Below are 24,117 nucleotides of genomic sequence, written 5' to 3' on the forward strand. Positions count from 1 at the left end.
GCTCATCTTCACTCTGCCGTCCTAATCTTCTTCGACTTTCCTCTGGCAAACCCCGCGGAGCATAAGCCCAATATTTTAAGGCAAGAAGGCGGGGTGGCAGACTCAGAAGCTGGGGTGGCAGACTCAGAAGCAGGGGTGGTAGACTCAGAAGCAGGGGTGGCAGACTCAGAAGCAGGGGTGGCAGACTCAGAAGCAGGGGTGGCAGACTCAGAAGCAGGGGTGGCAGACTCAGAAGCTGGGGTGGTAGACTCAGAAGCAGGGGTGGCAGACTCAGAAGCAGGGGTGGTAGACTCAGAAGCAGGGGTGGCAGACTCAGAAGCAGGGGTGGCAGACTCAGAAGCAGGGGTGGCAGACTCAGAAGCAGGGGTGGTAGACTCAGAAGCAGGGGTGGCAGACTCAGAAGCAGGGGTGGCAGACTCAGAAGCAGGGGTGGCAGACTCAGAAGCAGGGGTGGCAGACTCAGAAGCAGGGGTGGCAGACTCAGAAGCAGGGGTGGCAGACTCAGAAGCAGGGGTGGTAGACTCAGAAGCAGGGGTGGCAGACTCAGAAGCTGGGGTGGCAGACTCAGAAGCAGGGGTGGCAGACTCAGAAGCAGGGGTGGCAGACTCAGAAGCTGGGGTGGCAGACTCAGAAGCAGGGGTGGCAGACTCAGAAGCAGGGGTGGCAGACTCAAAAGCAGGGGTGGCAGACTCAGAAGCAGGGGTGCCACGGCATTAGAATGGGTGATGCCAGATTTTCACTGAGCTGTTAAAATGCTGATTAGAAAGTTCAAAGAGAAAAGGACGCATTGAAAACAATTACAAGCTGAAACCAGATGGCGTACAAGGAGACACATGAAGAGCAGAGGGGACAAGGAAAGTTTAACGGGTGCTGGCAGACAATAAATACAAGCCTTAAGTTCTGGAAGTATATCATTTGAGAGAATCAGAATTTATGTTTATAGCACTGAGGGTCAGCCACCTGCTTGTCTCCATGGATATAGTATTGCTTTGCATCAAATGTTGCTTTGAACTTATCTACCTCAATGGAGACAAGCAGGAGGCTACCCCAATCTAAGTTACATGTCAGATCCATGAAAAGGCAAGCCCGCTCACAGTTTGAATGCATGTTTTTCAAGGGATTTCTTCAGCAAAAAATGAATGTATTCAATTACAAGTGCAGATTTTAGCTAAATGCCGTACTATGGAGAGGTAGGTGACCCCCCCACCAGAAAAGTGACATGGTGCACCTTTAAAGATCTACTGCATACCTGTTTATAATACGTTGAAAGATCAGTAGTCTTTATCGAAAGTGGGCTTACCATTCCACAGACCTGGCTTGTAACTAGCAACAACATCGCCATGTAGACAAAAGGTGGCTTGCCAGGAAGGTTACACAGTGGAACAGTAGTTATAATGAAAATACTTTCAACTACTTGGAGCTCAAAATCTACACCTACATATTTGCTCAAATTTGCTCAAATATAGGAGCCAAAAGTTGGACTCAGAAGTTGAAAAGTCAAACAGCGTTATCGATGTTTTTTAAAAATTCACTCATGGCTTTTTCTGAGACAATACAGACTCCATTGCAGACATTTCCCCTGACTTTAAACAATGTGTCATCAAATTGCAAGGACATTTGTACAGCAGCTTGTGTAAATGATTGTAGTTAGGGGAAGTGCTGGACTAAAAATTCTCAGCTATCAACGATCTTGTTCTCTTTAGGGGCTTGTTAAAGTCTTTCTCTGCCTCCAGTGAAACTATGTTCTGGTCAAAAGAAAAGTGTATCCATCAATAAAGGACTTTAGTACAAGGTGTTGGAGACAAAATTTACACATTTTAAAGAAACTTTATGAGAAACTATCCAACTAATTTGCAATAGCCGATACACAAACATGTCCTATTTGGACTTTCACAATCTGCGGATCTAGTCTGAGAACTCTGATATTTATCCAGCTGCAAACTGAGAATGACTCTTGGATGAGAGTCGAATCACTCCTGGATGAATGAAAGATTCGTCTGGGCTTATTCTTGAATTAAGTCAAGGTTATGCCTCCACAAATCAACTGCACAAGTCCAACTAATTACTTTTTATATGAATATTTCACACCAACATTTACGAATTGTTTTGAAGACGGATTATTGCTGATAGTTTTGCAAATCTCATACTAGTTCTTTCATCGGACAGACATTAACATGATCCCTGTGGTTTTAAAGCCAAGGACTGTCACGTTGCGTCTTAAATTAGTGATAATAAGGATCTATGTTTGGACATGAGGCGGGACCGGGAGGTTTGACACAATCCTTGAGAAGAACTTAAAAAGCGTGTTTCTGCTGCAGGACTTTGTGCAGCGGCTGTCCCGACAGGGTCGAGCTGTCACCACCTGCTAGATTTGTGAAAGCCTTGCTCGCAGCGTCGTGACTTAATATCACTCCTCTGTACTGCAGACAGGAGTGAGAAATAGCGGTAAATTGGCAGAAAGTGGATGACAGTCATTTTAATGGCACGAGGCCCGTCCAAGTGCAGGGGAGACCACGGACAAGGCTGGACTCGGAGAGAAGAGACCACACCAAGCAAGAGTTCCAGATGCACTGATACATTTGTTGGGGTGATATATTGATTGGGAGCATAGTTTGGGCATAATTTGGGCATCAGCGTAAAGGCTCCAGTATTGGACGATATTTCGTTACAAACAATTACCTGTCTAATGGATACACTGCTTTTTTCTGAGGCTGGTGGATCATTCAACAGTTAGGTCATATATTACGAGACAAAATAGCAAAGTTTACAATTCTGTCAAAGCAAGTACAAACAAAAACATTGTAACTCATCTTTCTATGCGTTTCATTTCTTTATTCTTCTGATAAATGACCACAAACAGCTCCAGCGCTCACACTTGCCTGTTGATTGGGGAAGTGGTTTGTTTACTCTGTGTATTCAGTGCTTGAATGCACCTCATTAAGATTCTCAAGGAAGCCAGACTTAAGCTCATGGTTTATTTTATGCTGAGGTAAATTTATGTTAAAATGTAAGTCTGAAAATGCGGCTAAGCAGAGCAGCACAGAATCACCACCGAACCACAGACATAGGACTGAATGAGCATGCATTTTACAGTCTCATTTCAAGTGGAATATTGCTTATGTTAAATTTGCTGTCAGTCTATCACTCAAACTTGTTTGGCTGATGTGCAACTCTGTCAGCCTGTCATGTTTTGAATGATTGAGGGGGCTTTGACCAATTGACTAATGAAACTGTGATTTCTCAGACGAAAAACATAGCTTTATCTCTTGAATGACATTCACATAAAATATAAATATAGTTTCCTAGCTGTTTCCGATAGTCGAACCTCGGATTCAGGAGGAGCAGAGTGGTTTTCGTCCCGGTCGTGGAACACTGGACCAGCTCTATACCCTCCATCGGGTGCTCGAGGGTTCATGGGAGTTTGCCCAACCAGTCCACATGTGCTTTGTGGATCTAGAGAAGGCTTTCGACCGTGTCCCTCAGGGTGTCCTTTGGGGGGTGCTCAGGGAGTACGGGGTCCGGGGCCCTTTGCTCAGGGCTGTCCGGTCCCTGTATGACCGGAGCAGGAGCTGTGTTCGCATTGCCGGCAGTAAGTCAGACCTGTTCCCAGTGCATGTTGGACTCCGCCAGGGCTGCCCTTTGTCACCGGTTCTGTTCATAATTTTTATGGACAGAATTTCTAGGCGCAGTCAGGGGTCGGAGGGTGTCCGGTTTGGGGACCACAGGATCTCATCTCTGCTGTTTGCAGACGATGTTGTCCTGATGGCTCCATCAAACCCGGACCTGCAACATGCACCGGGACGGTTTGCAGCCGAGTGTGAAGCGGCTGGGATGAGAATCAGCACCTCCAAATCCGAGGCCATGGTTCTCGACCGGAAAAAGGTGGCTTGCCCTCTCCAGGTGGGTGGGGTGTCCTTGCCCCAAGTGGAGGAGTTCAAGTATCTCGGGGTCTTGTTCACGAGTGAGGGAAGGATGGAGCGTGAGATCGACAGGCGGATCGGTGCAGCGTCTAAACTAAAATGAGTTCATTTTTAACTGTTTGTGTCGATCTATACTAGCTTCTCCCTTTCTTAAGGGATTGCCAGCATTCTACTAATTATTTACCACAATGAATTTATCAGCTCATTTCACAACTTTCACAACAAAGACCAAAGGGGAGTTTGGGCATCACAATCCCGCACCGCCATTATCTGACTAGTGCACAGTTGATGAAAGCGCTTTATAGGAAGATGCAGACAACACACAGCAGTCTTATATGAGGACTACAAAATCTCTCGAAAAATAAATCTTACTTTATAACAGGATATATAGACAGCGTGATTTACAAAAAGTAAAATAATAATCTAAACATGTGACTCAAACCTTGAAACTAAGTTGAGTTTAATCTTCAAAAAGTTATCTCTTGTGTGAATGTGTGAATTTATGTATCCAGTCAAATAAGACCAGACCAGGCCTTTTATTTGCCATTTGCACATTTCCCCTGTTTCACATTATTCACATTATTCATACAACAATCGCCATCTCAAAGACCATTAAGATTTATGTATAATAGATCACCGTTAGAGCCACGATGCAGCACTTTGTTCTGTGCATTTTACTCTACCACCATTTCCACTTACTCTGCATGTCCCCTGTGCGTTCCCAGGGCCGATCCACAGAAGCTGGACGCATTCATCATGGACAAGGCCCTTTTAGACTACGAAGTATCCATCGACGCGGACTGCAAAACGCTAACAGTCGGGAAACCATTTGCCATCGAAGGTGAGGGCGCCTGAGATCCGCCATCGCACAAGTTCTTAGCGCACTTTACACGTAATCTTTATTTATTTTTAATCGCAGTAAATTCCCACCTGCGTCCCCGGACTCCTAAATTTAAAACTATCAGTGTCTCAGTAGTGCAACAATGTTTAATCTTCTGCCTTTCAAAAGATTATTTAGCGCCGGCCTTAGCGTTAATCTTCGGTCCATTTACAGGCTTCTTCCGGCCAGTGCGAGTAAGGATTTCCTCAGCGGACACTTCCATTACTTGCCTCCACAGCCGCGCATACCACCACCGCCGCTGTTAATTACTTAATGTAGCCCTAAGCTTTCGGGATACAATGCAAATCAATGAGTGTGATTTTAAAAAAGCAGAGTTACTTAATTGGCTACTGCAGAGTTTGAATATGGTCAACTCTTCTTTCCAAAGCATTCAAATATTATTATATTGTTATTTAATGTATTTCTATCAAACCTTTATGCCTCTAAAGTTCTGCAAATCAACACTAACACTCGTTGGTGAGATATGTGTGTAGCCACAGCTGCCCTGGGGCCTACTGCAATAATAATAGCTTATACTTGTGCTATACTGGCTACGCATTCTTCCTATTTGCTTCAAAAGGGAAGTTTATTTATCTTGCAGTAACAATTCAAGCCATGAAATCACCTTTAGAACATTATTATTGAAGACTACATTTTTAACGTTATGCTAAATTGATTTTAAATAATCTATGTTATGCATCCCTGAGGAATATTGACGACATTATATGAAAGGTGATAAAAAGGTGTAAAGCTCCTCCATGTTTTTAAAGTTTTTAAACACTTTGCAGCCTTGTTGAGATCATGTCAGTCCTTTACAAGTTCCTCATTTTGCTGCTTGTCTTGTGCCCTCTGCTGGTCATACACATTATTTAAACTTAGCCATTATTTTCCTGCGGATGGAAAATTAGCAAATGAATATGCAGTGGTGGTAAATACAAATACTCACAGCAGAAGTTGATTTTTGGGTACTTTATTACGAGTATTGAAGTCTAGTATACAAGCCTGTTTCACTGTTTACTACAAATATTGTATACAAGATTGATCCAACATTCTACAAAATTGCTTCCAAAAATAACTAGTATATGGTGCGTTAAGTTGTATTTTTCATGCATACTTTACTTTTACTTTCCTGTACTCTTCCCATCACTGACCTTTTGAATGGCTCCAGCTTCTTACAACATTTTGAGGACTTTTCACTGTAGTTCTGTTGTATTCACTTTGCCTTTACTGCCACACGCACATACGCACACTTGTTGAAACACATTTCCTCTGTGTGTGGCAGGCTATGGCATTGGCCTGCCCCAGAACTCTCCTCTCACCTCCAACATCTCGGAGCTGGTGAGCCAGTACAAGTCAGACGGCTTCATGGACATGCTGCACGACAAATGGTACAAGGTGGTGCCCTGCGGAAAACGCAGCTTTGCAGTCACCGAGGTAAGAGCAGCTAATGTAAAAGCAACACGATGGAAGGCTTAGTGTGCCGTGAAAAATGTATTATCAAAAGAAAACTGTACATGTCAGTCAATTCAGCAAAGTGAAGCCTGCCACTAAGTCTTTGCCAAATGGGTCCGTCAAGCTAAAACGCACAGACTGGCAGGAAACGTATGGCTTTTTGGAAGAGCGATTATGTGGGTGTGACAAGAGGTGACTGCTAAATCACCTTTCAGTTTTCAAGTGTGTGTTTGGTTTGTCTGTTTTGGTTTTGTGTATGTTCTTGTGTGTGTTTCAGAATCGACTGAACTAAACTAAACCTACAGTTACAAAGGCCAAATTATAGCAAATGTGTTCCTAGCTGTACACAGCATACCCAGGGCCCATCAAACCAATAGGGGGCCCCACGGGTAAAGGTTCAGTTGTTCTGCTGAGATAAAAGTTGCTGTGCTAACGGAGTATTTGAACTCTGACTCTTTATATTTCAATATCAAATTAGCATGACATTTCCTTTTGAAATGTTTATAGCTCATTAGAATGGGAATATCTCCAATTAAATGTGTCAAAGTAGAAGTCCCACAGTTTAGGTTTTTCCCCAAAAAATATTGAAACGGCCTTATACTGCTGCGTGTTATGTAATTCCTTTGTGGTTGTATTTAATGAATCTTGTAATGATACATTTTTGTCTCATTACAAATATTTTTAAATACACACATTTGAGTCGTTTGCGGATTATTATGGCTTAATTGGCCTCTACTGTCACTACATTTAGAATTTATCTCTTATAAGCCTACAGTAATTTCCTCGCCCTTTGTTATGGCACAATTACATTTTTATATCCAATCTTGGTCACCTACAGTATATCCTCCGCAGTGATAACCAGCAGACTCATCCTCCAGCTGGCTCGCCCTGAGCAACATGGTTCATTTGCTCAAGATATGAAGATGGGTCCAACTGTTCCTCAAAGGCACTGAACCATGGGTCAAATGTCTGTACAGGGACAAGAAAGTATGCCTTACCTTCCCATATTTTTTTCTGTTTCTTTTTTGGTTACGGTCTTACCAACCGTAACCAACTGAAATCCAATAACGCAGCCAAGTTCTTATCCAATTCCCTTTGCTCCGAACGTCTCACAGTCCAACTATGCCTCTGACACCCCAGAAATGCTTTTGAAATTCTGCACAAAATGGCCTTTATCAAACAGAAATGAAAATCACATTCATTCATTGTCTTTGCCCGGGCACCATCTTCCGCTTGAGTGGCTCCTTCTATTTATTATCACTGACATTTCAGCCTCCCATAAGCTGCTCGTAGGGCTCTTTAATTTGAAAGCCATTACGCTCAGGTTTACGAGTTCTTTTTAAGTGGCTTGACAGCATCATTACTAAAATCTCCATATAATTAACTGGAGCATCTATTGTTTGAGTTGAGATGAAAGGCTCAAGTTGCACTGTTTAGATTTTGCCAATGGAGTTGTTTTGCAGTGTTTTATGGATGGATCGGTTGTAGATGCTTCTGGCTGTTGCAGACATTTGAATAGCTCCAGGTACATTTCATTCTACAATAGGATGTTCATGGGGAGGAAAAAATTAAAACATGTATTGGAAGATGTATGTATATTTTTGTTACATCATTTATTGGTTTGACCAGTCACACTTTATTAGAGTTCTGTTCAATTACAGGGTCAGGAAATAAAGTGGAATGACAGATGTGTGCTCTCTCTATGAGTAATTGTAATTGGCAGTAAAAGTAAAGTGCAACTGATTGGCCTTGCTGATCAGAAAGCAAACATAAGGCAAAAAACAGGTTCGAAACTTACTCAATTCAACAGAAAAGCGTGTTATGATGTGTTTATTATACCTCATATTGTGGTATAAATATTTTATACTGTTTGAATAATGTGTAGGTTTCCCCCCGGTGCATCGGTTCCCCATACCAAACATAAAAACATGTACAATAGTGCGGTGGCATGGCTACAAACGCTGTCCCGACCAATTAAATAAATATGAATAAACAAATAGACCGTAAAGCTTGATAGACTGATAGTTTGTCATGTGATGGTGAACCAAAGACAAATTCCCACTATGGTGCACAATGAAGTTAAAGTTAAATAATGCACATTTCTTTATTGGACATAACTGTAGATTGCTTGTGTATTATTAGAAGTTGAGTTCCTCCAGACTCCATGGGGGCACTATGTAACTTTTCTGGGGAAGTGAAGAGTCCAGAGATGTTATCGCTTGCTCTGAAGTGTTCCACAGTATGAGAATGATCTCTTGTTTCAGTTGCACATGGCTTTATTGTTAAAAAAAAAAACTTGGATTCTTACTGTGAGCAGGCTTGCCTCTTCACAGATTCGACCTGTAACTTGGTCAGGTCGTGCCTCCATCTTGTCCCCAGGAGTTGGATAAGTTTAACATCTCCATGAAGACAAGCCGGTGGCGCAAAAGTTCTTACTTTGTACCCATTGTTTAATTAAACCGTTAAAAGTACGGGGTGCTAGCTCCATTGTTGGAGACCCCATCAAAGGGCTGCGTGTGTTGGCAGGTTTACAATGCACAGTCAGAATATCTTCAGCGGGAAAATTCATGTGATTCAAACAGTATGAATTAGTGAGGCGTTGGCTCTGTTCGGGCCTGCTCAGCATTTTATTCACTAATCTTTTATTCAGATAAATGCAACAGCCCCAGCAGTGGGCCGCGCCTCTGTGGAAAGATGAAAACGCTGATGGATTGGCCCACGTGAGGCAGCCAAGCCCAACCTGGCAACCACTCTGCACCCTGCGATCTGAATCATCTCATCCAATAAAGAAAAATCAATACCAATAAAAGAAATATTATTCAATTAGCCAACATTAAAAGGGCCAAGTGAAACATAACCAAGAAATAAATTGTGATCAAAGGATAAATGATTCCAACTTTGAAGTGTTCCCCTCCCGTTTGGAATTATGGAAATGAGATAAGTGGGATCAAAATCTTGGAAAATGGGAAGATTGTCAATTTGTGAATGAGCTACAAAAGGATGTGTTCCCGCTTGTGTTTCGATGTAGTGTCTGGATCACAAGTAGTGGTAGAAAAACATCACATTGAGAGACATTTGAATATTTTATTTACAATCTGAAGGGACTGGACTCTACAAATGAATCCTGAGCTAAATTAGCAATGTCCTGATGGAGGAGTTATAACCAGAATTTTAGTGCCTTTTTTGTTGTTGTCTTTTGTGCAGTGGTTTAGTTTCATGTAACACTCCTCGCACCAGTCCTGTCCCTTCAGATTGAAAATTACTTTGCTCACATTACGGTATGTTTTACTTAAGTTAAAAGCTATATGTAAAAAGAAAATTATGTATTTTTTCGTTTCTTAAAGGGACATACTGTGTAAAATTGACTTTTATTTAACAATGTTTTATCGTCATTATTTTACTCAGTATTTTTGATTCAGTCATTTTTGAGTAATCCTGTATTCAAGGATTTCGTGCTGAGAAAATTCACCTCCCCCTAGCCCCACCCATGGCTCTGTACTTACTTATAATTATTCAAATGATTCAGACTCCACATCAAAAATCTGAATGGAACTTGTTCTATTATTATATGTAATAATAGATTCACCCTTATAATTGTGTGTTTTTATTTTTACTTAGACCTACGTAATATTTTTTTCTGTACAGGTACTCAAAATTGTTGGCACCTCTGTCCACCTCTGATGCTGAATGGTTAGACTTAAATACAAAGTAAAGGATTATTATCACACTAAATGATCTGATTTGTTGTGGGCACAATGGCTTGGGTTGTATGACCTCTGTGTGTGAAGAACATGGTGGTCCGGCTTCCACTGATGTAAATAATACTGGGGGAAAGCTAATTCAATTTTAAATAACTGATGTACCTGATAATTACACACATTTTCCAAAAAGAGAATAAAATCTAATGAATATGCTAGTTTTAGATTAAAAATACAGTGTCCCCACTTGCACAGCGTTTGGGAGCTGACTTTTTCATTTCCATTCAACTGACTTCTAAACAGAGCTGACAGTGTTACCAGGGAGACCAGGCAACATAGAAATGAGGTATGACATGCAAACAAGGTTACTCAGAGATGATCAAATGCAAAGTGCTCTCAACTTAGAGATGGGAGAAATATCATGAAATAATATTGCAATTGCCTCTCCTCGAACCGACACCTTAACGTGGTGGAGGGGTTTGAGTGCCCGAATGATCCCGGGAGCTATGTTGTCGGGGGCTTCAAGCCCCTGGTAGGGTCTCCAAGGCAAACAGGTCCTAGGTGACGGGTCAGACAAAGATCGGTTCAGAAGCCCTCTATGATGACAACACGAACAAGGCAGTTTACGTCGCCCGGATCGGCGTCACCGGGGCCCCATCCTGGAGCCAGGCCTGGGATGGGTGCTCCATGGCGAGCACCTGGTGGCCGGATCTTACCCCACGGGGCCCGGCCGGGCACAGCCCGAAAGAGCGACGTGGGGCCGCCCTCCCGTGGGCCCACCACCCGCAGGAGGATCCATAAGGGGCCTGATCTGGGCGGCAGTCGACGGCAGGGGCCTCTGGGGACAAGGAATGTCACCTCGCTGGGGGGGAAAGAGCCTGAGCTTGTGCGGGAGGTTGAGCGATACCGACTAGATATAGTCGGCCTCACCTCCATGCACAGTTTGGGCTCTGGAACCATCTCCTCGAGAGGGGCTGGACGCTCCACTTCTCTGGTGTTGCCCGCGGGGAGAGGCGGCGGGCTGGTGTGGGCTTGCTGATAGCCCCTCAGCTCAGCCGCCACGTGTTGGAGTTTACCCCGGTGAACGAGAGGGTCGCGTCCCTCCGCCTTCGGGTGGGGGACAGGTCTCTCACTGTTGTGGCGGCCTACGGGCCGAACAGCAGTGCAGAGTACCCGGCCTTCTTGGAGTCCTTGGGAGGGGTACTGGACAGTGCACCGACCGGGGACTCCGTTGTTCTACTGGGGGACTTCAACGCCCACGTGGGCAATGACAGTGACACCTGGAGAGGGGTGATCGGGAAGAACGGCTTCCCCGATCTGAACCCGAGCGGTGTTCAGTTATTGGACTTCTGTGCTAGCCACGGATTGTCCATAACGAACACCATGTTCAAGCACAAGGGTGTCCATCAGTGCACGTGGCACCAGGACACCCTAGGCCGGAGGTCTGATGATCGACTTTGTTGTCGTGTCATCAGACCTCCGGCCGCGTATCTTGGACACTCGGGTGAAGAGAGGGGCAGAGTTGTCAACCGATCACCACCTGGTGGTGAGTTGGATCCGCTGGCGGAGGAGGAGGCCGGACAGACTTGGCAGACCCAAGCGCATTGTGAGGGTCTGTTGGGAACGTCTAGTGGAGCCCTCTGTCAGTAGGGTATTCAACTCGCACCTCCGGGAGAGCTTCTCCCATGTCCCGGGGGAGGTTGGGGACATTGAGTCCGAGTGGACCATGTTCTCCGCCTCCATTGTTGATCCGGCTGCTCGGAGTTGTGGTCGCAAGGTCTCCGGTGCCTGTCGTGGCGGCAACCCCCGAACCCGGTGGTGGACACCGGAAGTAAGGGATGCCGTCAGACTGAAGAAGGAGGCCTATCAGGCCACTCTGGCTTGTGGGTCTCCGGAGGTTATCGACGGGTATTGGCAGGCCAAGCGAGCCGCGGCTCGTGCTGTCGCAGAGGCAAAAACCCGGGCCTGGGAGGAGTTCGGGGAGGCCATGGAGGAGGACTATCGGTCGGCACCAAAGAAATTCTGGCAAACCGTCCGGCGCCTCAGGAGGGGGAATCAGTGTCTCACCAACACCGTTTACGGTGCGGGTGGAGGCCTGCTGACCTCGACTGGGGATGTCGTCGGACGGTGGAAGGAATACTTTGAGGATCTCCTTAATCCCTCAGTCACGTCTTCCGAAGAGGAAGTAGAGACCGGGGACTCGGAGGCTGGCTCATCCATCACCCAAGCTGAAGTCACTGAGGTTGTTCGCAAACTCCTCGGTGGCAGGGCTCCGGGGGTGGATGAGATCCGCCCTGAGTACCTAAAGTATCTGGATGTTGTAGGACTGTCTTGGTTGACACGTCTCTGCAACATCGCGTGGCGTTCGGGGACCATGCCTCTGGACTGGCAGACCGGGGTGGTGGTCCCTCTGTTCAAGAAGGGGGACCGGAGGGTGTGTTCCAACTACAGAGGGATCACACTCCTCAGCCTCCCGGGTAAGGTCTATTCCAAGGTACTGGAGAGGAGAATCCGACCGTTAGTCGAACCTCGGATTCAGGAGGAGCAGAGTGGTTTTCGTCCCGGTCGTGGAACACTGGACCAGCTCTATACCCTCCATCGGGTGCTCGAGGGTTCCTGGGAGTTTGCCCAACCAGTCCACATGTGCTTTGTGGATCTAGAGAAGGCTTTCGACCGTGTCCCTCGGGGTGTCCTTTGGGGGGTGCTCCTGGAGTACGGGGTCCGGGGCCCTTTGCTCAGGGCTGTCCGGTCCCTGTATGACCGGAGCAGGAGCTGTGTTCGCATTGCCGGCAGTAAGTCAGACCTGTTCCCAGTGCATGTTGGACTCCGCCAGGGCTGCCCTTTGTCACCGGTTCTGTTCATAATTTTTATGGACAGAATTTCTAGGTGCAGTCAGGGGTCGGAGGGTGTCCGGTTTGGGGACCACAGGATCTCATCTCTGCTGTTTGCAGACGATGTTGTCCTGATGGCTCCATCAAACCCGGACCTGCAACATGCACCGGGACGGTTTGCAGCCGAGTGTGAAGCGGCTGGGATGAGAATCAGCACCTCCAAATCCGAGGCCATGGTTCTCGACCGGAAAAAGGTGGCTTGCCCTCTCCAGGTGGGTGGGGTGTCCTTGCCCCAAGTGGAGGAGTTCAAGTATCTCGGGGTCTTGTTCATGAGTGAGGGAAGGATGGAGCGTGAGATCGACAGGCGGATCGGTGCAGCGGCTGCAGTGATGCAGTCGCTGCATCGGACCGTTGTGGTGAAGAGGGAGCTGAGCCGAAAGGCAAAGCTCTCTATTTACCGGTCGGTCTACGTTCCTACCCTCACCTATGGTCATGAGCTTTGGGTAGTGACCGAAAGAACAAGATCGCGGATACAAGCGGTCGAAATGAGTTTCCTCCACCGTGTGGCTGGGCGCTCCCTTAGAGATAAGGTGAGGAGCTCGGCCACACGGGGGGAGTGGCCAAGCTCCTCACCTGTTCCGGATGCCTCCTGGGTGCCTCCCTCGGAAGGTGTTTCAGCCATGTCCCACCGGGAAGAGGCCCCGGGGAAGACCCAGGACACGCTGGAGAGACTATGTCTCTCGGCTGGCCTGGGAACGCCTCGGGATCCCCCGGAGGAGTTAGAGGAAGTGTCTGGGGAGAAGGAAGTCTGGGAGTCCCTGCTCAGACTGCTGCCCCCGTGACCCGGCCCCGGATAAAGCGGCAGAAGATGGATGGATGGATGGAATATTGCAATTGTTGTTATGAACATTTATGCAAAATTTGAACATTGAGTACTTTTTTAAAAGGCCACAAAAAGCAAAAAATGAATAGACTAACTCACATTACTCTTTCAAATAAGGATTTAGGTGATATTTCTGCATTTTTGTGGTTGATTTTATAGTTCATACTCGTTTGTGCGATACCAACACATGAGTCAGGACTTTTCAACATTTAAATTCTATATTGGAAAATCCTACGAAAATACACTGAGATATATAGAAAAGAAGCAACAAGTGATCATATGATTGTGATAGTTTATATTATAATATATTATATGGCCTGACGATGCATTTCTAATTGGAAGCGTTAATAGACTGGTAAGAGAAAGAATTAAATTAAGATGAGAAATGATCCATCACAAGATTAGTGAGCACTGAGTAATTAGATAGTACGAGATAATCTTAAAACTGCTCTAATCATTAATTACTTTAAGAGGTGTACTGTGTAATCTTTCTGGTGGAGGGTTCACCACCTGCTATTATTGCTTCCCTGGAAGGTTTAATTATTTAGAATGTCATTATAATTTCTCTCTTTTTTGGTATCTTAGTTATTATAGTTTAATGTATGTGTTACTGTGAAAGTAATTTCACTTGTGATTAATAAAGTTTCACAGTATTATATGCATTCTGTAAGCATAGGGTATCTATCTCCATGGAGACAAGCATGTGACACCAACAGGTAACCAGGTCAGATCTGTGGAAAGGCAAGCTAACAGAAATAATGCATATCATTTTAGCAATAAAAGCATCTAAAATCTAATAATTTAAAGTCATACTGTGGAACACAACAGTTGTAATATTTTCATTGAGACCAACAAGTAGCAGAACCCTCATCGGAAAAGTTACTTTCAAATTGCACCTTTGAAGTAAGAAATAATTCACCTTTCAAGACTATTCTATACATAGTGGCAACAGAGCCGAACAGCTGTCTGTGCAGCATTTATATGCAAGCTTTTTTCAGACCTGGATGTTATGAGCATTTTGTTGAAGTGTGGGATTCCAAAACTCTAAACTAACCCTCAACCTAATCCTAACTTTACACTAATTGTAAAATAATATTTTGGCCAAAAAAATAAACTATTTTGTCCAAAAAAAATACTATTTTGTCAACACTAACTTGCAGCGCAAGTTAGTGTTGAACAACGCGACGAACTTAACTGCAAAGTGAACATTTCCCCCCAAATCCCCACAGCAATACTTGTTTTGTTTATTTAGAAAATGAAGGTAGCAGTAGATTGACATTAAATATTGTGTTTATCCACAACCACCCATTTCAAAATTTTCGGTTAATATTGTAGATAGATTATTATTATTTAATGAAAAACGCCTTGTAGCAATGGGTTTAAATCTACAAAGTAATCATTCAATTAGACAGATTGCTGAGGCATGAGAATCACTAACCACAAAAGGGGCTTCTGGTTGTGGGGCGTCTAAGTGCGATCATAAGAATGCAGCCTCCTTGTCTGCAGATGTATTTATTGTCATTTAGTATTTTTTATGCTGATATTTGATGCACTAAGTAGCTTTTCTCACCACCTGCTTGTCATGTTAGTGCTTGACTTGAAATGTTCCACAGTATGGCATTAAACTTATCTATCTAGCATTTATTCAGATAAGGTTGTTTTTACTGCACATAAATACAGTATAAATCATATTTTCATCAGGGAAACAAAGTGCTTTAACTAAATACCACAATCTTAAGGTGTAAATCATAAAATGTTGTGTGATGTTATATTTGTTGTGTCCAGACGCTGCAGATGGGGATAAAGCACTTCTCGGGCCTGTTCGTGATGCTCTGTGTGGGCGTGGCCTTATCTCTCATCACCACGGTAGCAGAGCACATTGTCTTCAAGCTGGTCATCCCTCGAGTCAAGGAGCCACGCTTCAAGTACTGGCTCCACACCAGTCAGGTATGGAGCCTGACACATGCACTGGAGAATGGTCTCAGACTGTTGGAGCATTTATTTCTCCTTTTCACTTTGGGTTGGCAGATGTTTTTTTTGTATTATTGTTTGCTCACAACAACATGCTGTGGACTATTTTGTGTTATAGCGAGCTGAAAGACATAAGGGTTGAAAACACTTTAGTATCAATGTACTTGTCCATGTGTTCATTACAGCTTACTGACTAAAACACGGGTGCATTTAACAATCTTCTTTCCAAACTAGTAGTTTCAGTGAGATATTATGGGTGATTCCACCTATTGCCTTGTGCTCATAAAGTCAAACTCCATCTACTGGATTACAATGTGCCTGAACCAATACTCTAGTAGGACTTCTAAGGTAAACTATGACACTTTCCTGGTGGTGATGCCTGGAACTTTTATAGTATGGCAATAAACACAAATATGTAGAAATTTGGTTAAATATTTTGTGTTGCTCAAAAATACCATGAAACGAATGACAAAAGTTAAATCTTTTGACAAAATTCCACATTCACTATGTTCCCTGGATGACTGAGAGACCACACAGACACTTTTAAACTTTCTGGACAGGAATAGACAGGTAAAGTGACTTATTCAAGAACAGTATGCAGTGGCCAGAATGGGGATTCAACCACCAACCTATATGTGAAGTGGGCCTTATAGATCGTACAGTTTATGAAACAGCTTAAAGAAGCTGTAGTTGTTGTTGTTTTTTTCTATGATAAATTGAAAACTCCAGTATACTATATAAAGGAAAAGCAGCTATTGGGGTCAAAATGAGGCTGCTGTGTGCTGTCTGTGTCTAATCTAGAGTGTTTTTATCAGTGGGCTGCGGGGCAAGCAGAACAGTGCCTTGGGTTCATCAATATTTAGTGGATAATAGAAAAGTTAAAAGAAAAAGAAGAAAAACGGGCTTTGAACCCAAGTCCCCCCTTTCATGTCTCAGCCTTTCCTACTGAGCTAAACTCTTATTATGGTGCTTACTTACTATGTTGTAAAATCTGTTTTTCTAACTAAGATCTAATCATTGGAAACATGAACAGAGTCTTTGCTACAAACAAAGACTTTAACAAGTGTCTCAAACATCCTTGATTCTTACACATGTTTATTCAGCGTGGTTTGAGCATAGAGCCACGGGTTTGAGGCTGTGTGGTCCTATAAAAGAAGCTGCTCTCTGGTCTGGTTCTACAAGCTCATTTTAGAGAGCGGAGCATGAACGTAGCTCTGAACACGGCCATAGACTGAGCGGCTGTGGGAGAAGAAGAACCAAGCTTCCCGCGCAGTAATGCCCAGCAGCCTGTAGCGACCAGTAAAAAACACACCATGACTTCAGCCACGCTTCAGCAGCAGAAGTGAGGGGAAAAAGGGCTTAAGATAAGATAAGATAATCCTTTATTGTCCACACATGGGGAAATTTCATTGTTGCAACGCAGGAAGATACAGAGGTAGATACAGAGGAAAAGAACAGATCACTTATAGGAAGTTTGAAAAACACTCTCAATAGAAGATCTCTTATAAAAAAAAAACTCCTATAGACAAAACCTCCCATTTCCCAACAAGGGATGGAGGGGAAAAATAATAAAGATAAAATAAATAAATAAATACCATTGCATGTGATCACGACAGTAATTGCACATGAATTGCACATTATTTGAATACATTTTAGAACAATTTATATATAGTTGTGACTCACGGTAATTTCTTATTTTATTGGCCAATCACTGATTGCCTTGATTGTCCTGATCGCACAACACTGTATTTTATTATCCATAAACTGTGAAGAAGCATGCTACTTATTGTTAGCATTATTGTTACAGCGAAACTAGCTTTGGCCTCTGAACGATGTGAAAAGTACTTATAAACTCATTGTGGTGAATAATTAGAACGGTAAGAATGTGTCATGAAACTTTGGACCGCCACAAAAAGTTAAACTAGTTTAGTTTTTTCACATTTCAAAAATCAGTCACGGCACCTGTAACTAAATAAATCCATTGTTTCATCCATTGTGAAAACATTAACATTAACCTTTTTGTTATGTTTTGCAGAGATTACACCGCGCTCTGAACACAGTCTTTACGGAAGACAAACTACAAACTGTTACCAAACCAGAGAAAAGGTATGTCCTACTTAAGAATCCTACATCAGCTAAAAATCATGTGAGAGAAAAATTATTCTCAGTACTGTTCAGTAACCGAACATATTTAATTATGTACGACATATTAGAGTATTCAGTTTCACATGAGATTTAGCCTTAGCCTTAAAACCCTTTAGCATGTTGTATAATGGAACGCTTACCCAACAGTTTCTCCGTGTATTACTATGTATGATCAGGAAACAGCTGTCCCAACAGTGGTGAGACTTGGTAATTTACAATTATGTATGAGAACTATACGGTATGTTACTCAGAAATGTCCCGAAATGCATTGTGGTCAGTGCATATAATATATCACGTGCGAGATAAGAGTTGTGCCTAAGTCCAAGTCCAAGGCTGATGCATAATTTATCCTTGAGGATATTCTCCATATTTAATGAGAGTTATTTAACGTTATTATGTGGCACAATGTTTACGGGGCAACGTGGAGTATCTGATAGAGCCTTGGTGGGTGCTGTGGTTTTCCTCAGGGATGTTAATGTGGGCTAGCTCTTTGTTTTTTTATGTTGATTCATGAGCGTTTGTCTAACAATTGAGTTCTAAAGTACTGTTCCATACAGGCTCTGATACCTTTTCAAGGGGAAGTTAGCGTTAGCCACCAAACATCACAAACAACGAAAAGACAAGGCTGTTCTGGCGACTGACCACATGCGAGTATTATAACATTATAACACGTCGCTCTTGGAAGGGTCTCTACAAGTCACTATATAGTACATTTGTTATATATATTTACTGGGCCTTGTTTTATGACTCATTATTGATATCTCTTTTCAGTTATTGCTATTTTGATGTGATGCCTGGACTTTAAGATGAATCAGTATATTTACGTATGTGAGTTGGTCCTCGTGAATAAACTTTAAATCAGTAATGGCTTGTTTACCTGTAATAGATTCCCATAGGTAGATATTACTGAATGAAATTAAAAGTCAAACTGGGAGTTCCTGCTTGATGTGAGTTGCCAAATAAACTATTCACATCCTTTTTTCCCACCACTTTGAATGTAATTAACTCCTTTTAATATTAATGAAATTTTGAGTTTGCAATTCATCAAAATTGCTGCAGTCACAGAAGTTCACACTAATCACATTTTTTGTCATAAAAAGTTACGTCGCCCAAGCCGACAAAACCATTTAAAAGGGAAGTTGTCATTTTTGCCCATGCAGCTTGATAAGTTGTCAGACAGTAAGTGACACCAATTAACTCCAAGAGTCGACTAAGGCACTCGCAGCTAATCAGAAACTAAATAGAATGGTCTGTGTGCAAGAAGCTTATTATCATCGGAGGCAAATGGATGGGATTACTGTATCTCTCCTGCCGTCATCCGCGCATTGTCTCGCTCAGTGAGAGGCCAGAAAGTCAATCCCAGCGCCTTATTTTTGGTCGGCTACACCCTCTTCTGTCTCGCTTTGTCCAGATCAGCGTCAGCCACTTTCACAAGATAAGATGTAAAATCATGCAGACATTTTGGGTTTTATGGAGGATATGCATCTGGTCAGTGTGGTGATGTGAGTGGTGCAGATGTGCTGTAAAATCATCTGTCTGATGTTAAATGCAGCGGTGGTTCAATTCAATTCAATTCAATTTATTTTAACGCCCAAAACAGCAGTTGCCTCGAGGGGTGACAGTGAAAAAGCAGATTGATCAATGTTCATAGGGACTTGGCAATGTCCCAGGGTCCCTTGTCCTTAGACAAATGTCCCAGGGTCCCTTGTCCTTAGACAAATGTCCAAGGGTCCCCTGTCCTTAGACCCTCCTTCTCAGCCAGGAAAAACTACCAAACCACTTTGGGAAAAAGTAGAGACCTGGAGGAGTTCCACAGTGAAGGAGAGATCCAACTTCTTCAGACGGACAGGCTGGGCCCACTCAGGAAAAATTATAAATCCAATATTATGTCCAAACAGTCACTCTTTTTTGAGTTACCTCAAATACGATTGTACTCATATTTGAGTGTTTTATTGGACTACTACTTTTAATAATATTATTTTTTCGAGTAACCTTACTCTTACTCGAGCAAGACATTTTGGCTACTCTACCCACCTCGGGTCATGAACTAGGATCTTTGCACAAAGCTCCTCTCAAAGTAATGAATCCAGGTCTTGATGATGACATATCGCATGTACATACATTCTAGTGGTTCCACATATACTTCCCACAGTTTTACACTTGGGCTGCTGCAACTTCCAGCTTCATCCAAATATTTGCAAGTTTGTACATACAAAAATGTGTTGCCCACAGTGTCATTATTTAAAGAACAAATAAAAACTGTTTACATTTAATAGTACAGACATTTCTTATAAGAATCTTGCTTAAAGGATGGATTTAGTTAAAAAAGAATACATTGCACCTTATTATGATTAACAATCAACTGCTAGTATTTAAAGACTGTGCTGTAGTAATAATGTATTATAATGATTTATAGTTGTTTGTGTTATTGAAGATTTTTCATCAGAACGGGCATTTTTTCATGTGATTTCACTCCTATCCTGGCTCTCCATCTGGTCAGTGAGATGCAGCTTTGGGAGAGCTCTGTAATCTGATCCATCTGAAATGGGAATCGCGGTGCTGTCAAAGTGCTGAAATCATTGCTGCTATTGAATGCATTTAGAGTGAGGTTAGATCTGAGGGACCTGGAACATTTGAACAGAAAGTCTCACGGCTCTCTTCCATATCAGCGTCCGCACAGAAGTGGTTATTGCCGTGGTGCCATTTAGGGGACACTCAGGTGAACACTAAGAAGGGGGATTAAACACATGGAATCATTTGCAATGTGAGGAGTGCCTCGGGTAATGAGAAAGAATTAGCTGCTCCTGTGCAATTATATTCTTTCATTCAGCCACTTTTGCGAAATGATATAGGACTATATTACAGTTTCACACCAGCAAATGCTTAGCAGGAAGTGAAGACTATTCAGCCTTCAGAATCAACGACGAGTGAGGGTCATGTCCAAGTCAAGTCTAAGTCAAGACTAAAGTCCAAGTCATTGAAAATTAAGTCTAAATAGAGTCATCCTTGTCTAAAATGTTGTCCAATTCTGAAAGGAAAGGTTTCGCAGGTCTTTCCTTCCTGCTGCTGTCAGACTTTATAACAAACACTGCTAGCCCTGAACATGTGCAATACTGATGTAACCATGTGCAATACCATCATATTCATGTGCAATACTGATGTAACCGTGTGCAATACTTGTAAATAAGAGTGTTCTATTTTGTTTTTATTCTGTTTACTTAACTGCTAATAGTATTACATATTACCTAGTCTTGTGCTAGCTATTTTTACTTTATTTTATTTTATTATCATTATTTTATTAGTATTATTATTATTATTATTATTATTATTATCTTTATCTTTATCTTTATCTTTTTATTTTTTTATTTATCTATTTTATTTTATTTCCCAAGAGTTCCCAAGAGTTCTATTAAGAGTGTGTTTTTTTTATTTTTTTGAAACTTCCTATAATCTGTCCTTTCCTCCTGTTCTACTGCGTAACAACGAAATTTCCCCTTGTGTGGATATTAAAGGATTATCTTATCTTATCTTATCTTAAAAGTCAAAGGTCCAGGCCATCTTATTGTTAACGAACTGTACTCACTCAATGAGCAAACTGTGATTATTTTTCTCTCATCGTAATAACTATAAAATTTGACATTGCCGTGGTCCGAATCTCTAGATGAAGAACAACTTTATAAAAGTTTACCATGAGGTTGTCACTGTATGAGCTGTAGAATGATGTTTGGAAGAGGTATGCTATAGTCTGAATTTCAATCAATAACTACTTAGAAGAGAAAAGATGATTTGGAGTGCCACCATGTGTCCTCCAAATGTGGAATGGCAAAGATTTTTTTTTTTTTTAACTACTTGAAACTACTTGAAAACATGAAGGAAGTTAAATGGTTAACGCACTGTTATGATAGAACCTACATCATGTTAGACACTCGTTGCTGTGCATCCTTTACGGGTGACGGTCTATAGGCTGGACCCCTACGACACATTCGGACTCCAGCAACAAGGTGCCATCCTCATCAAGCAGTGACGCACGGGGCTGTGAGCCACACTGTGGCACTTCAATAACACGATCATTAGTGGCTAGAAACATGAATATTGTAGGAAAATAAGAGTGAATCTACCTAAAGCAGCAGAGCATGGGTGTAAACACGCCTAGCCGGAAACGGTACTGAGTGGTTAAGGCGGCAGCACACATACCAGGCTCCACGTGCAGGCGGCCGCAGGGTTGTGAGTTCAAATCTTGGATCTGACAATCTACTGCATGTCGTCCCTTCGCTCTCGCTAAATTGTCCTGTCTAATAAAAAGCCTATGGGCCCAAAAAATAATAATAATGATTTAGTTTCAAAAACCCTTACTGCCATTTTTGGATTAGGGCTAAGCCTCCCGCTGTTTAAATTCAATCCAGAATAACGTAAGAATAATGTCGATAATTTACAAATCCAGTCTAGAATGTTTTGAGTGACAGACCATCTTTTATTTTAAAAGTTATGAATGAAAATCAAAGTTTCAAAGGTATGCCTCTGGACAAAACCTCATCTTCTTGATTCCTTAACTCCAAACCCCGACTACAAAAGAGGAAGACGAGGTTCTTCTGTATTTTGCATGTGGGAGTGTGTCATTGTGGGAGCAGGAATGACACGGCAGGTACCAAATTAAACTAGTTCTTCACTTATTTTATTTATTTATTTGCTAGGGACAGTGTTTATTAATGAACATCTGTAACAGTTACAGTATAAATATTCCAGATTATAGCAAAAGTCCTAGTTAGTTATACAGATACAATAAACAGTAACGATTTAAGGCAAAAGTGCTGGTTTTCCTTTATCCACTCTGTAAATTATGATTCAATCAATTTTAGGCAATTACAGCCTTTTCACAACTAATTTAATGAACTAAACAAAAGGTTGAATTACTCTCAGGTGTAGCTGACTGATCTCAGAGCCCATATGACTAATCATAAACATTCACTTGCATTGATTAATTATGGCTGTTGTGTTAGTGTTTCCACTGCACCACTTCTATAAATAATGTGGTAATTATTATAAAGCTCGGGGAAGTAACCTTGATTGATTGTATCCAAACAACATTCTTGCACTTGCTGATTCATTTACTCCTATTTACACATGCCAAATATGCATCCATAAATCAGGCATTGGTAATTTCACACCCTCTCCTTATAACGTTGTTTGTCTTACTTTATTTTTCAGTACTTTTGCTTGAATAGACTGATGATGGAAACTTCAGCCAGACATTGATCTGGGTGAAGGACCTGCTTGACCTCTGCATTTGATACTGAATCAGTCGATATGAATCGGTCATTAGAGAGCGTTTAGGGGGTTTACAGGGGTTAAATAATTAAGGTTAAAACTGTGTATCTCAGACGGTCTGCACTGTCTGAGGCTCCTGGCAGTGTCTGAAGCCTTATCAGCTCGGCAAAGATACAATACGGCTGTTAGATAGGGCTGGGTGATTCACTTTCATGTATTACAGGAGTCACCTCTCAGGGCTTTACACAAATGTGGAAAAACAACAGAAAGTTAGAAAATCGAACATTGAAATTGTCATTGGTCAATAAAAGACAAGCAGATTAACCAACAGTAAATAAGCAAATGGAAAATTGTCCCAGAGCGTCCCCCGTCTGTAGACACCGCACTTTACTGGACATAGATGTCGGATGTTTGTCTGAGTGGTGCCCGTGGCCTCCAGTTTGGGGGCCACTTTCACCTTCCACGCCTTCTCCAGCTCATCTCAGAGCTCTTGGTATTTCTCCAGTATCTTGTGTTCCTTTTCCCTGATGTTTCTATCTAATGGTTTTGCCACGTTAACCACAAACAGCTTTCCTCTGCTGTTTATCCACCACCACAATGTCCAGTTGGGCCGCCATTACCATTCGGTCTGTCTGTATCTGGAAGTCCCACAGAATCTTGGCTCCGTCATTCTCTACCGCCTTTGGAGGTGTTTCCCACTTTGTCCTTGGGGTCTCCAGCCCTTACTCCGCCCAGACCTTCCTGTACACTCTGCCAGCTACTTGGTTATGGTGCTCCTTGCTTTTCTGCCAGCCTCTTACACCCTGCAGTTATGTGCTGGATTGTCTCAGGGGCCTCTTTACACAGACTACCAATGAGCCACTATGAAGAGGCACGGGCCCTCAGCTCTGCGGTTTTGAATAGGAATTTAATGGTCCCGTTTCTATTATCTAGATATGCTATAGTCTTATACTAATGCAGGGGGAGAAAAAAACGACTCTTGCCTTCTTTAAAGGCACTATTAAGCCACTAAGTGTACTAAGTGTACATTCATAATAAATATGTGATAGCTACAACCCACTAAAACAAGGTT

General features: G+C 42.6%; 1 protein-coding gene across 1 annotated transcript in view; it reads left to right on the forward strand.

The window, feature by feature from the left end:
- Positions 1-24,117, forward strand: part of grin3a (glutamate receptor, ionotropic, N-methyl-D-aspartate 3A) — a 74,360-nt gene that overhangs the window by 46,754 nt on the left and 3,489 nt on the right. The window contains exons 6-9 of the mRNA XM_072455224.1: positions 4,646-4,761; positions 6,083-6,234; positions 15,450-15,611; positions 17,671-17,741. Of these exons, the coding sequence (XP_072311325.1) occupies positions 4,646-4,761; positions 6,083-6,234; positions 15,450-15,611; positions 17,671-17,741 (501 nt within the window). The remainder of the gene's footprint in view (positions 1-4,645; positions 4,762-6,082; positions 6,235-15,449; positions 15,612-17,670; positions 17,742-24,117) is intronic.

The sequence above is a fragment of the Eucyclogobius newberryi genome, unplaced genomic scaffold, assembly GCF_026437365.1.
Source record: "Eucyclogobius newberryi isolate DKJ021-1_F unplaced genomic scaffold, fEucNew1.0.hap1 SCAF_2, whole genome shotgun sequence".
Classification (NCBI taxonomy): Eukaryota; Metazoa; Chordata; class Actinopteri; order Gobiiformes; family Gobiidae; genus Eucyclogobius; species Eucyclogobius newberryi.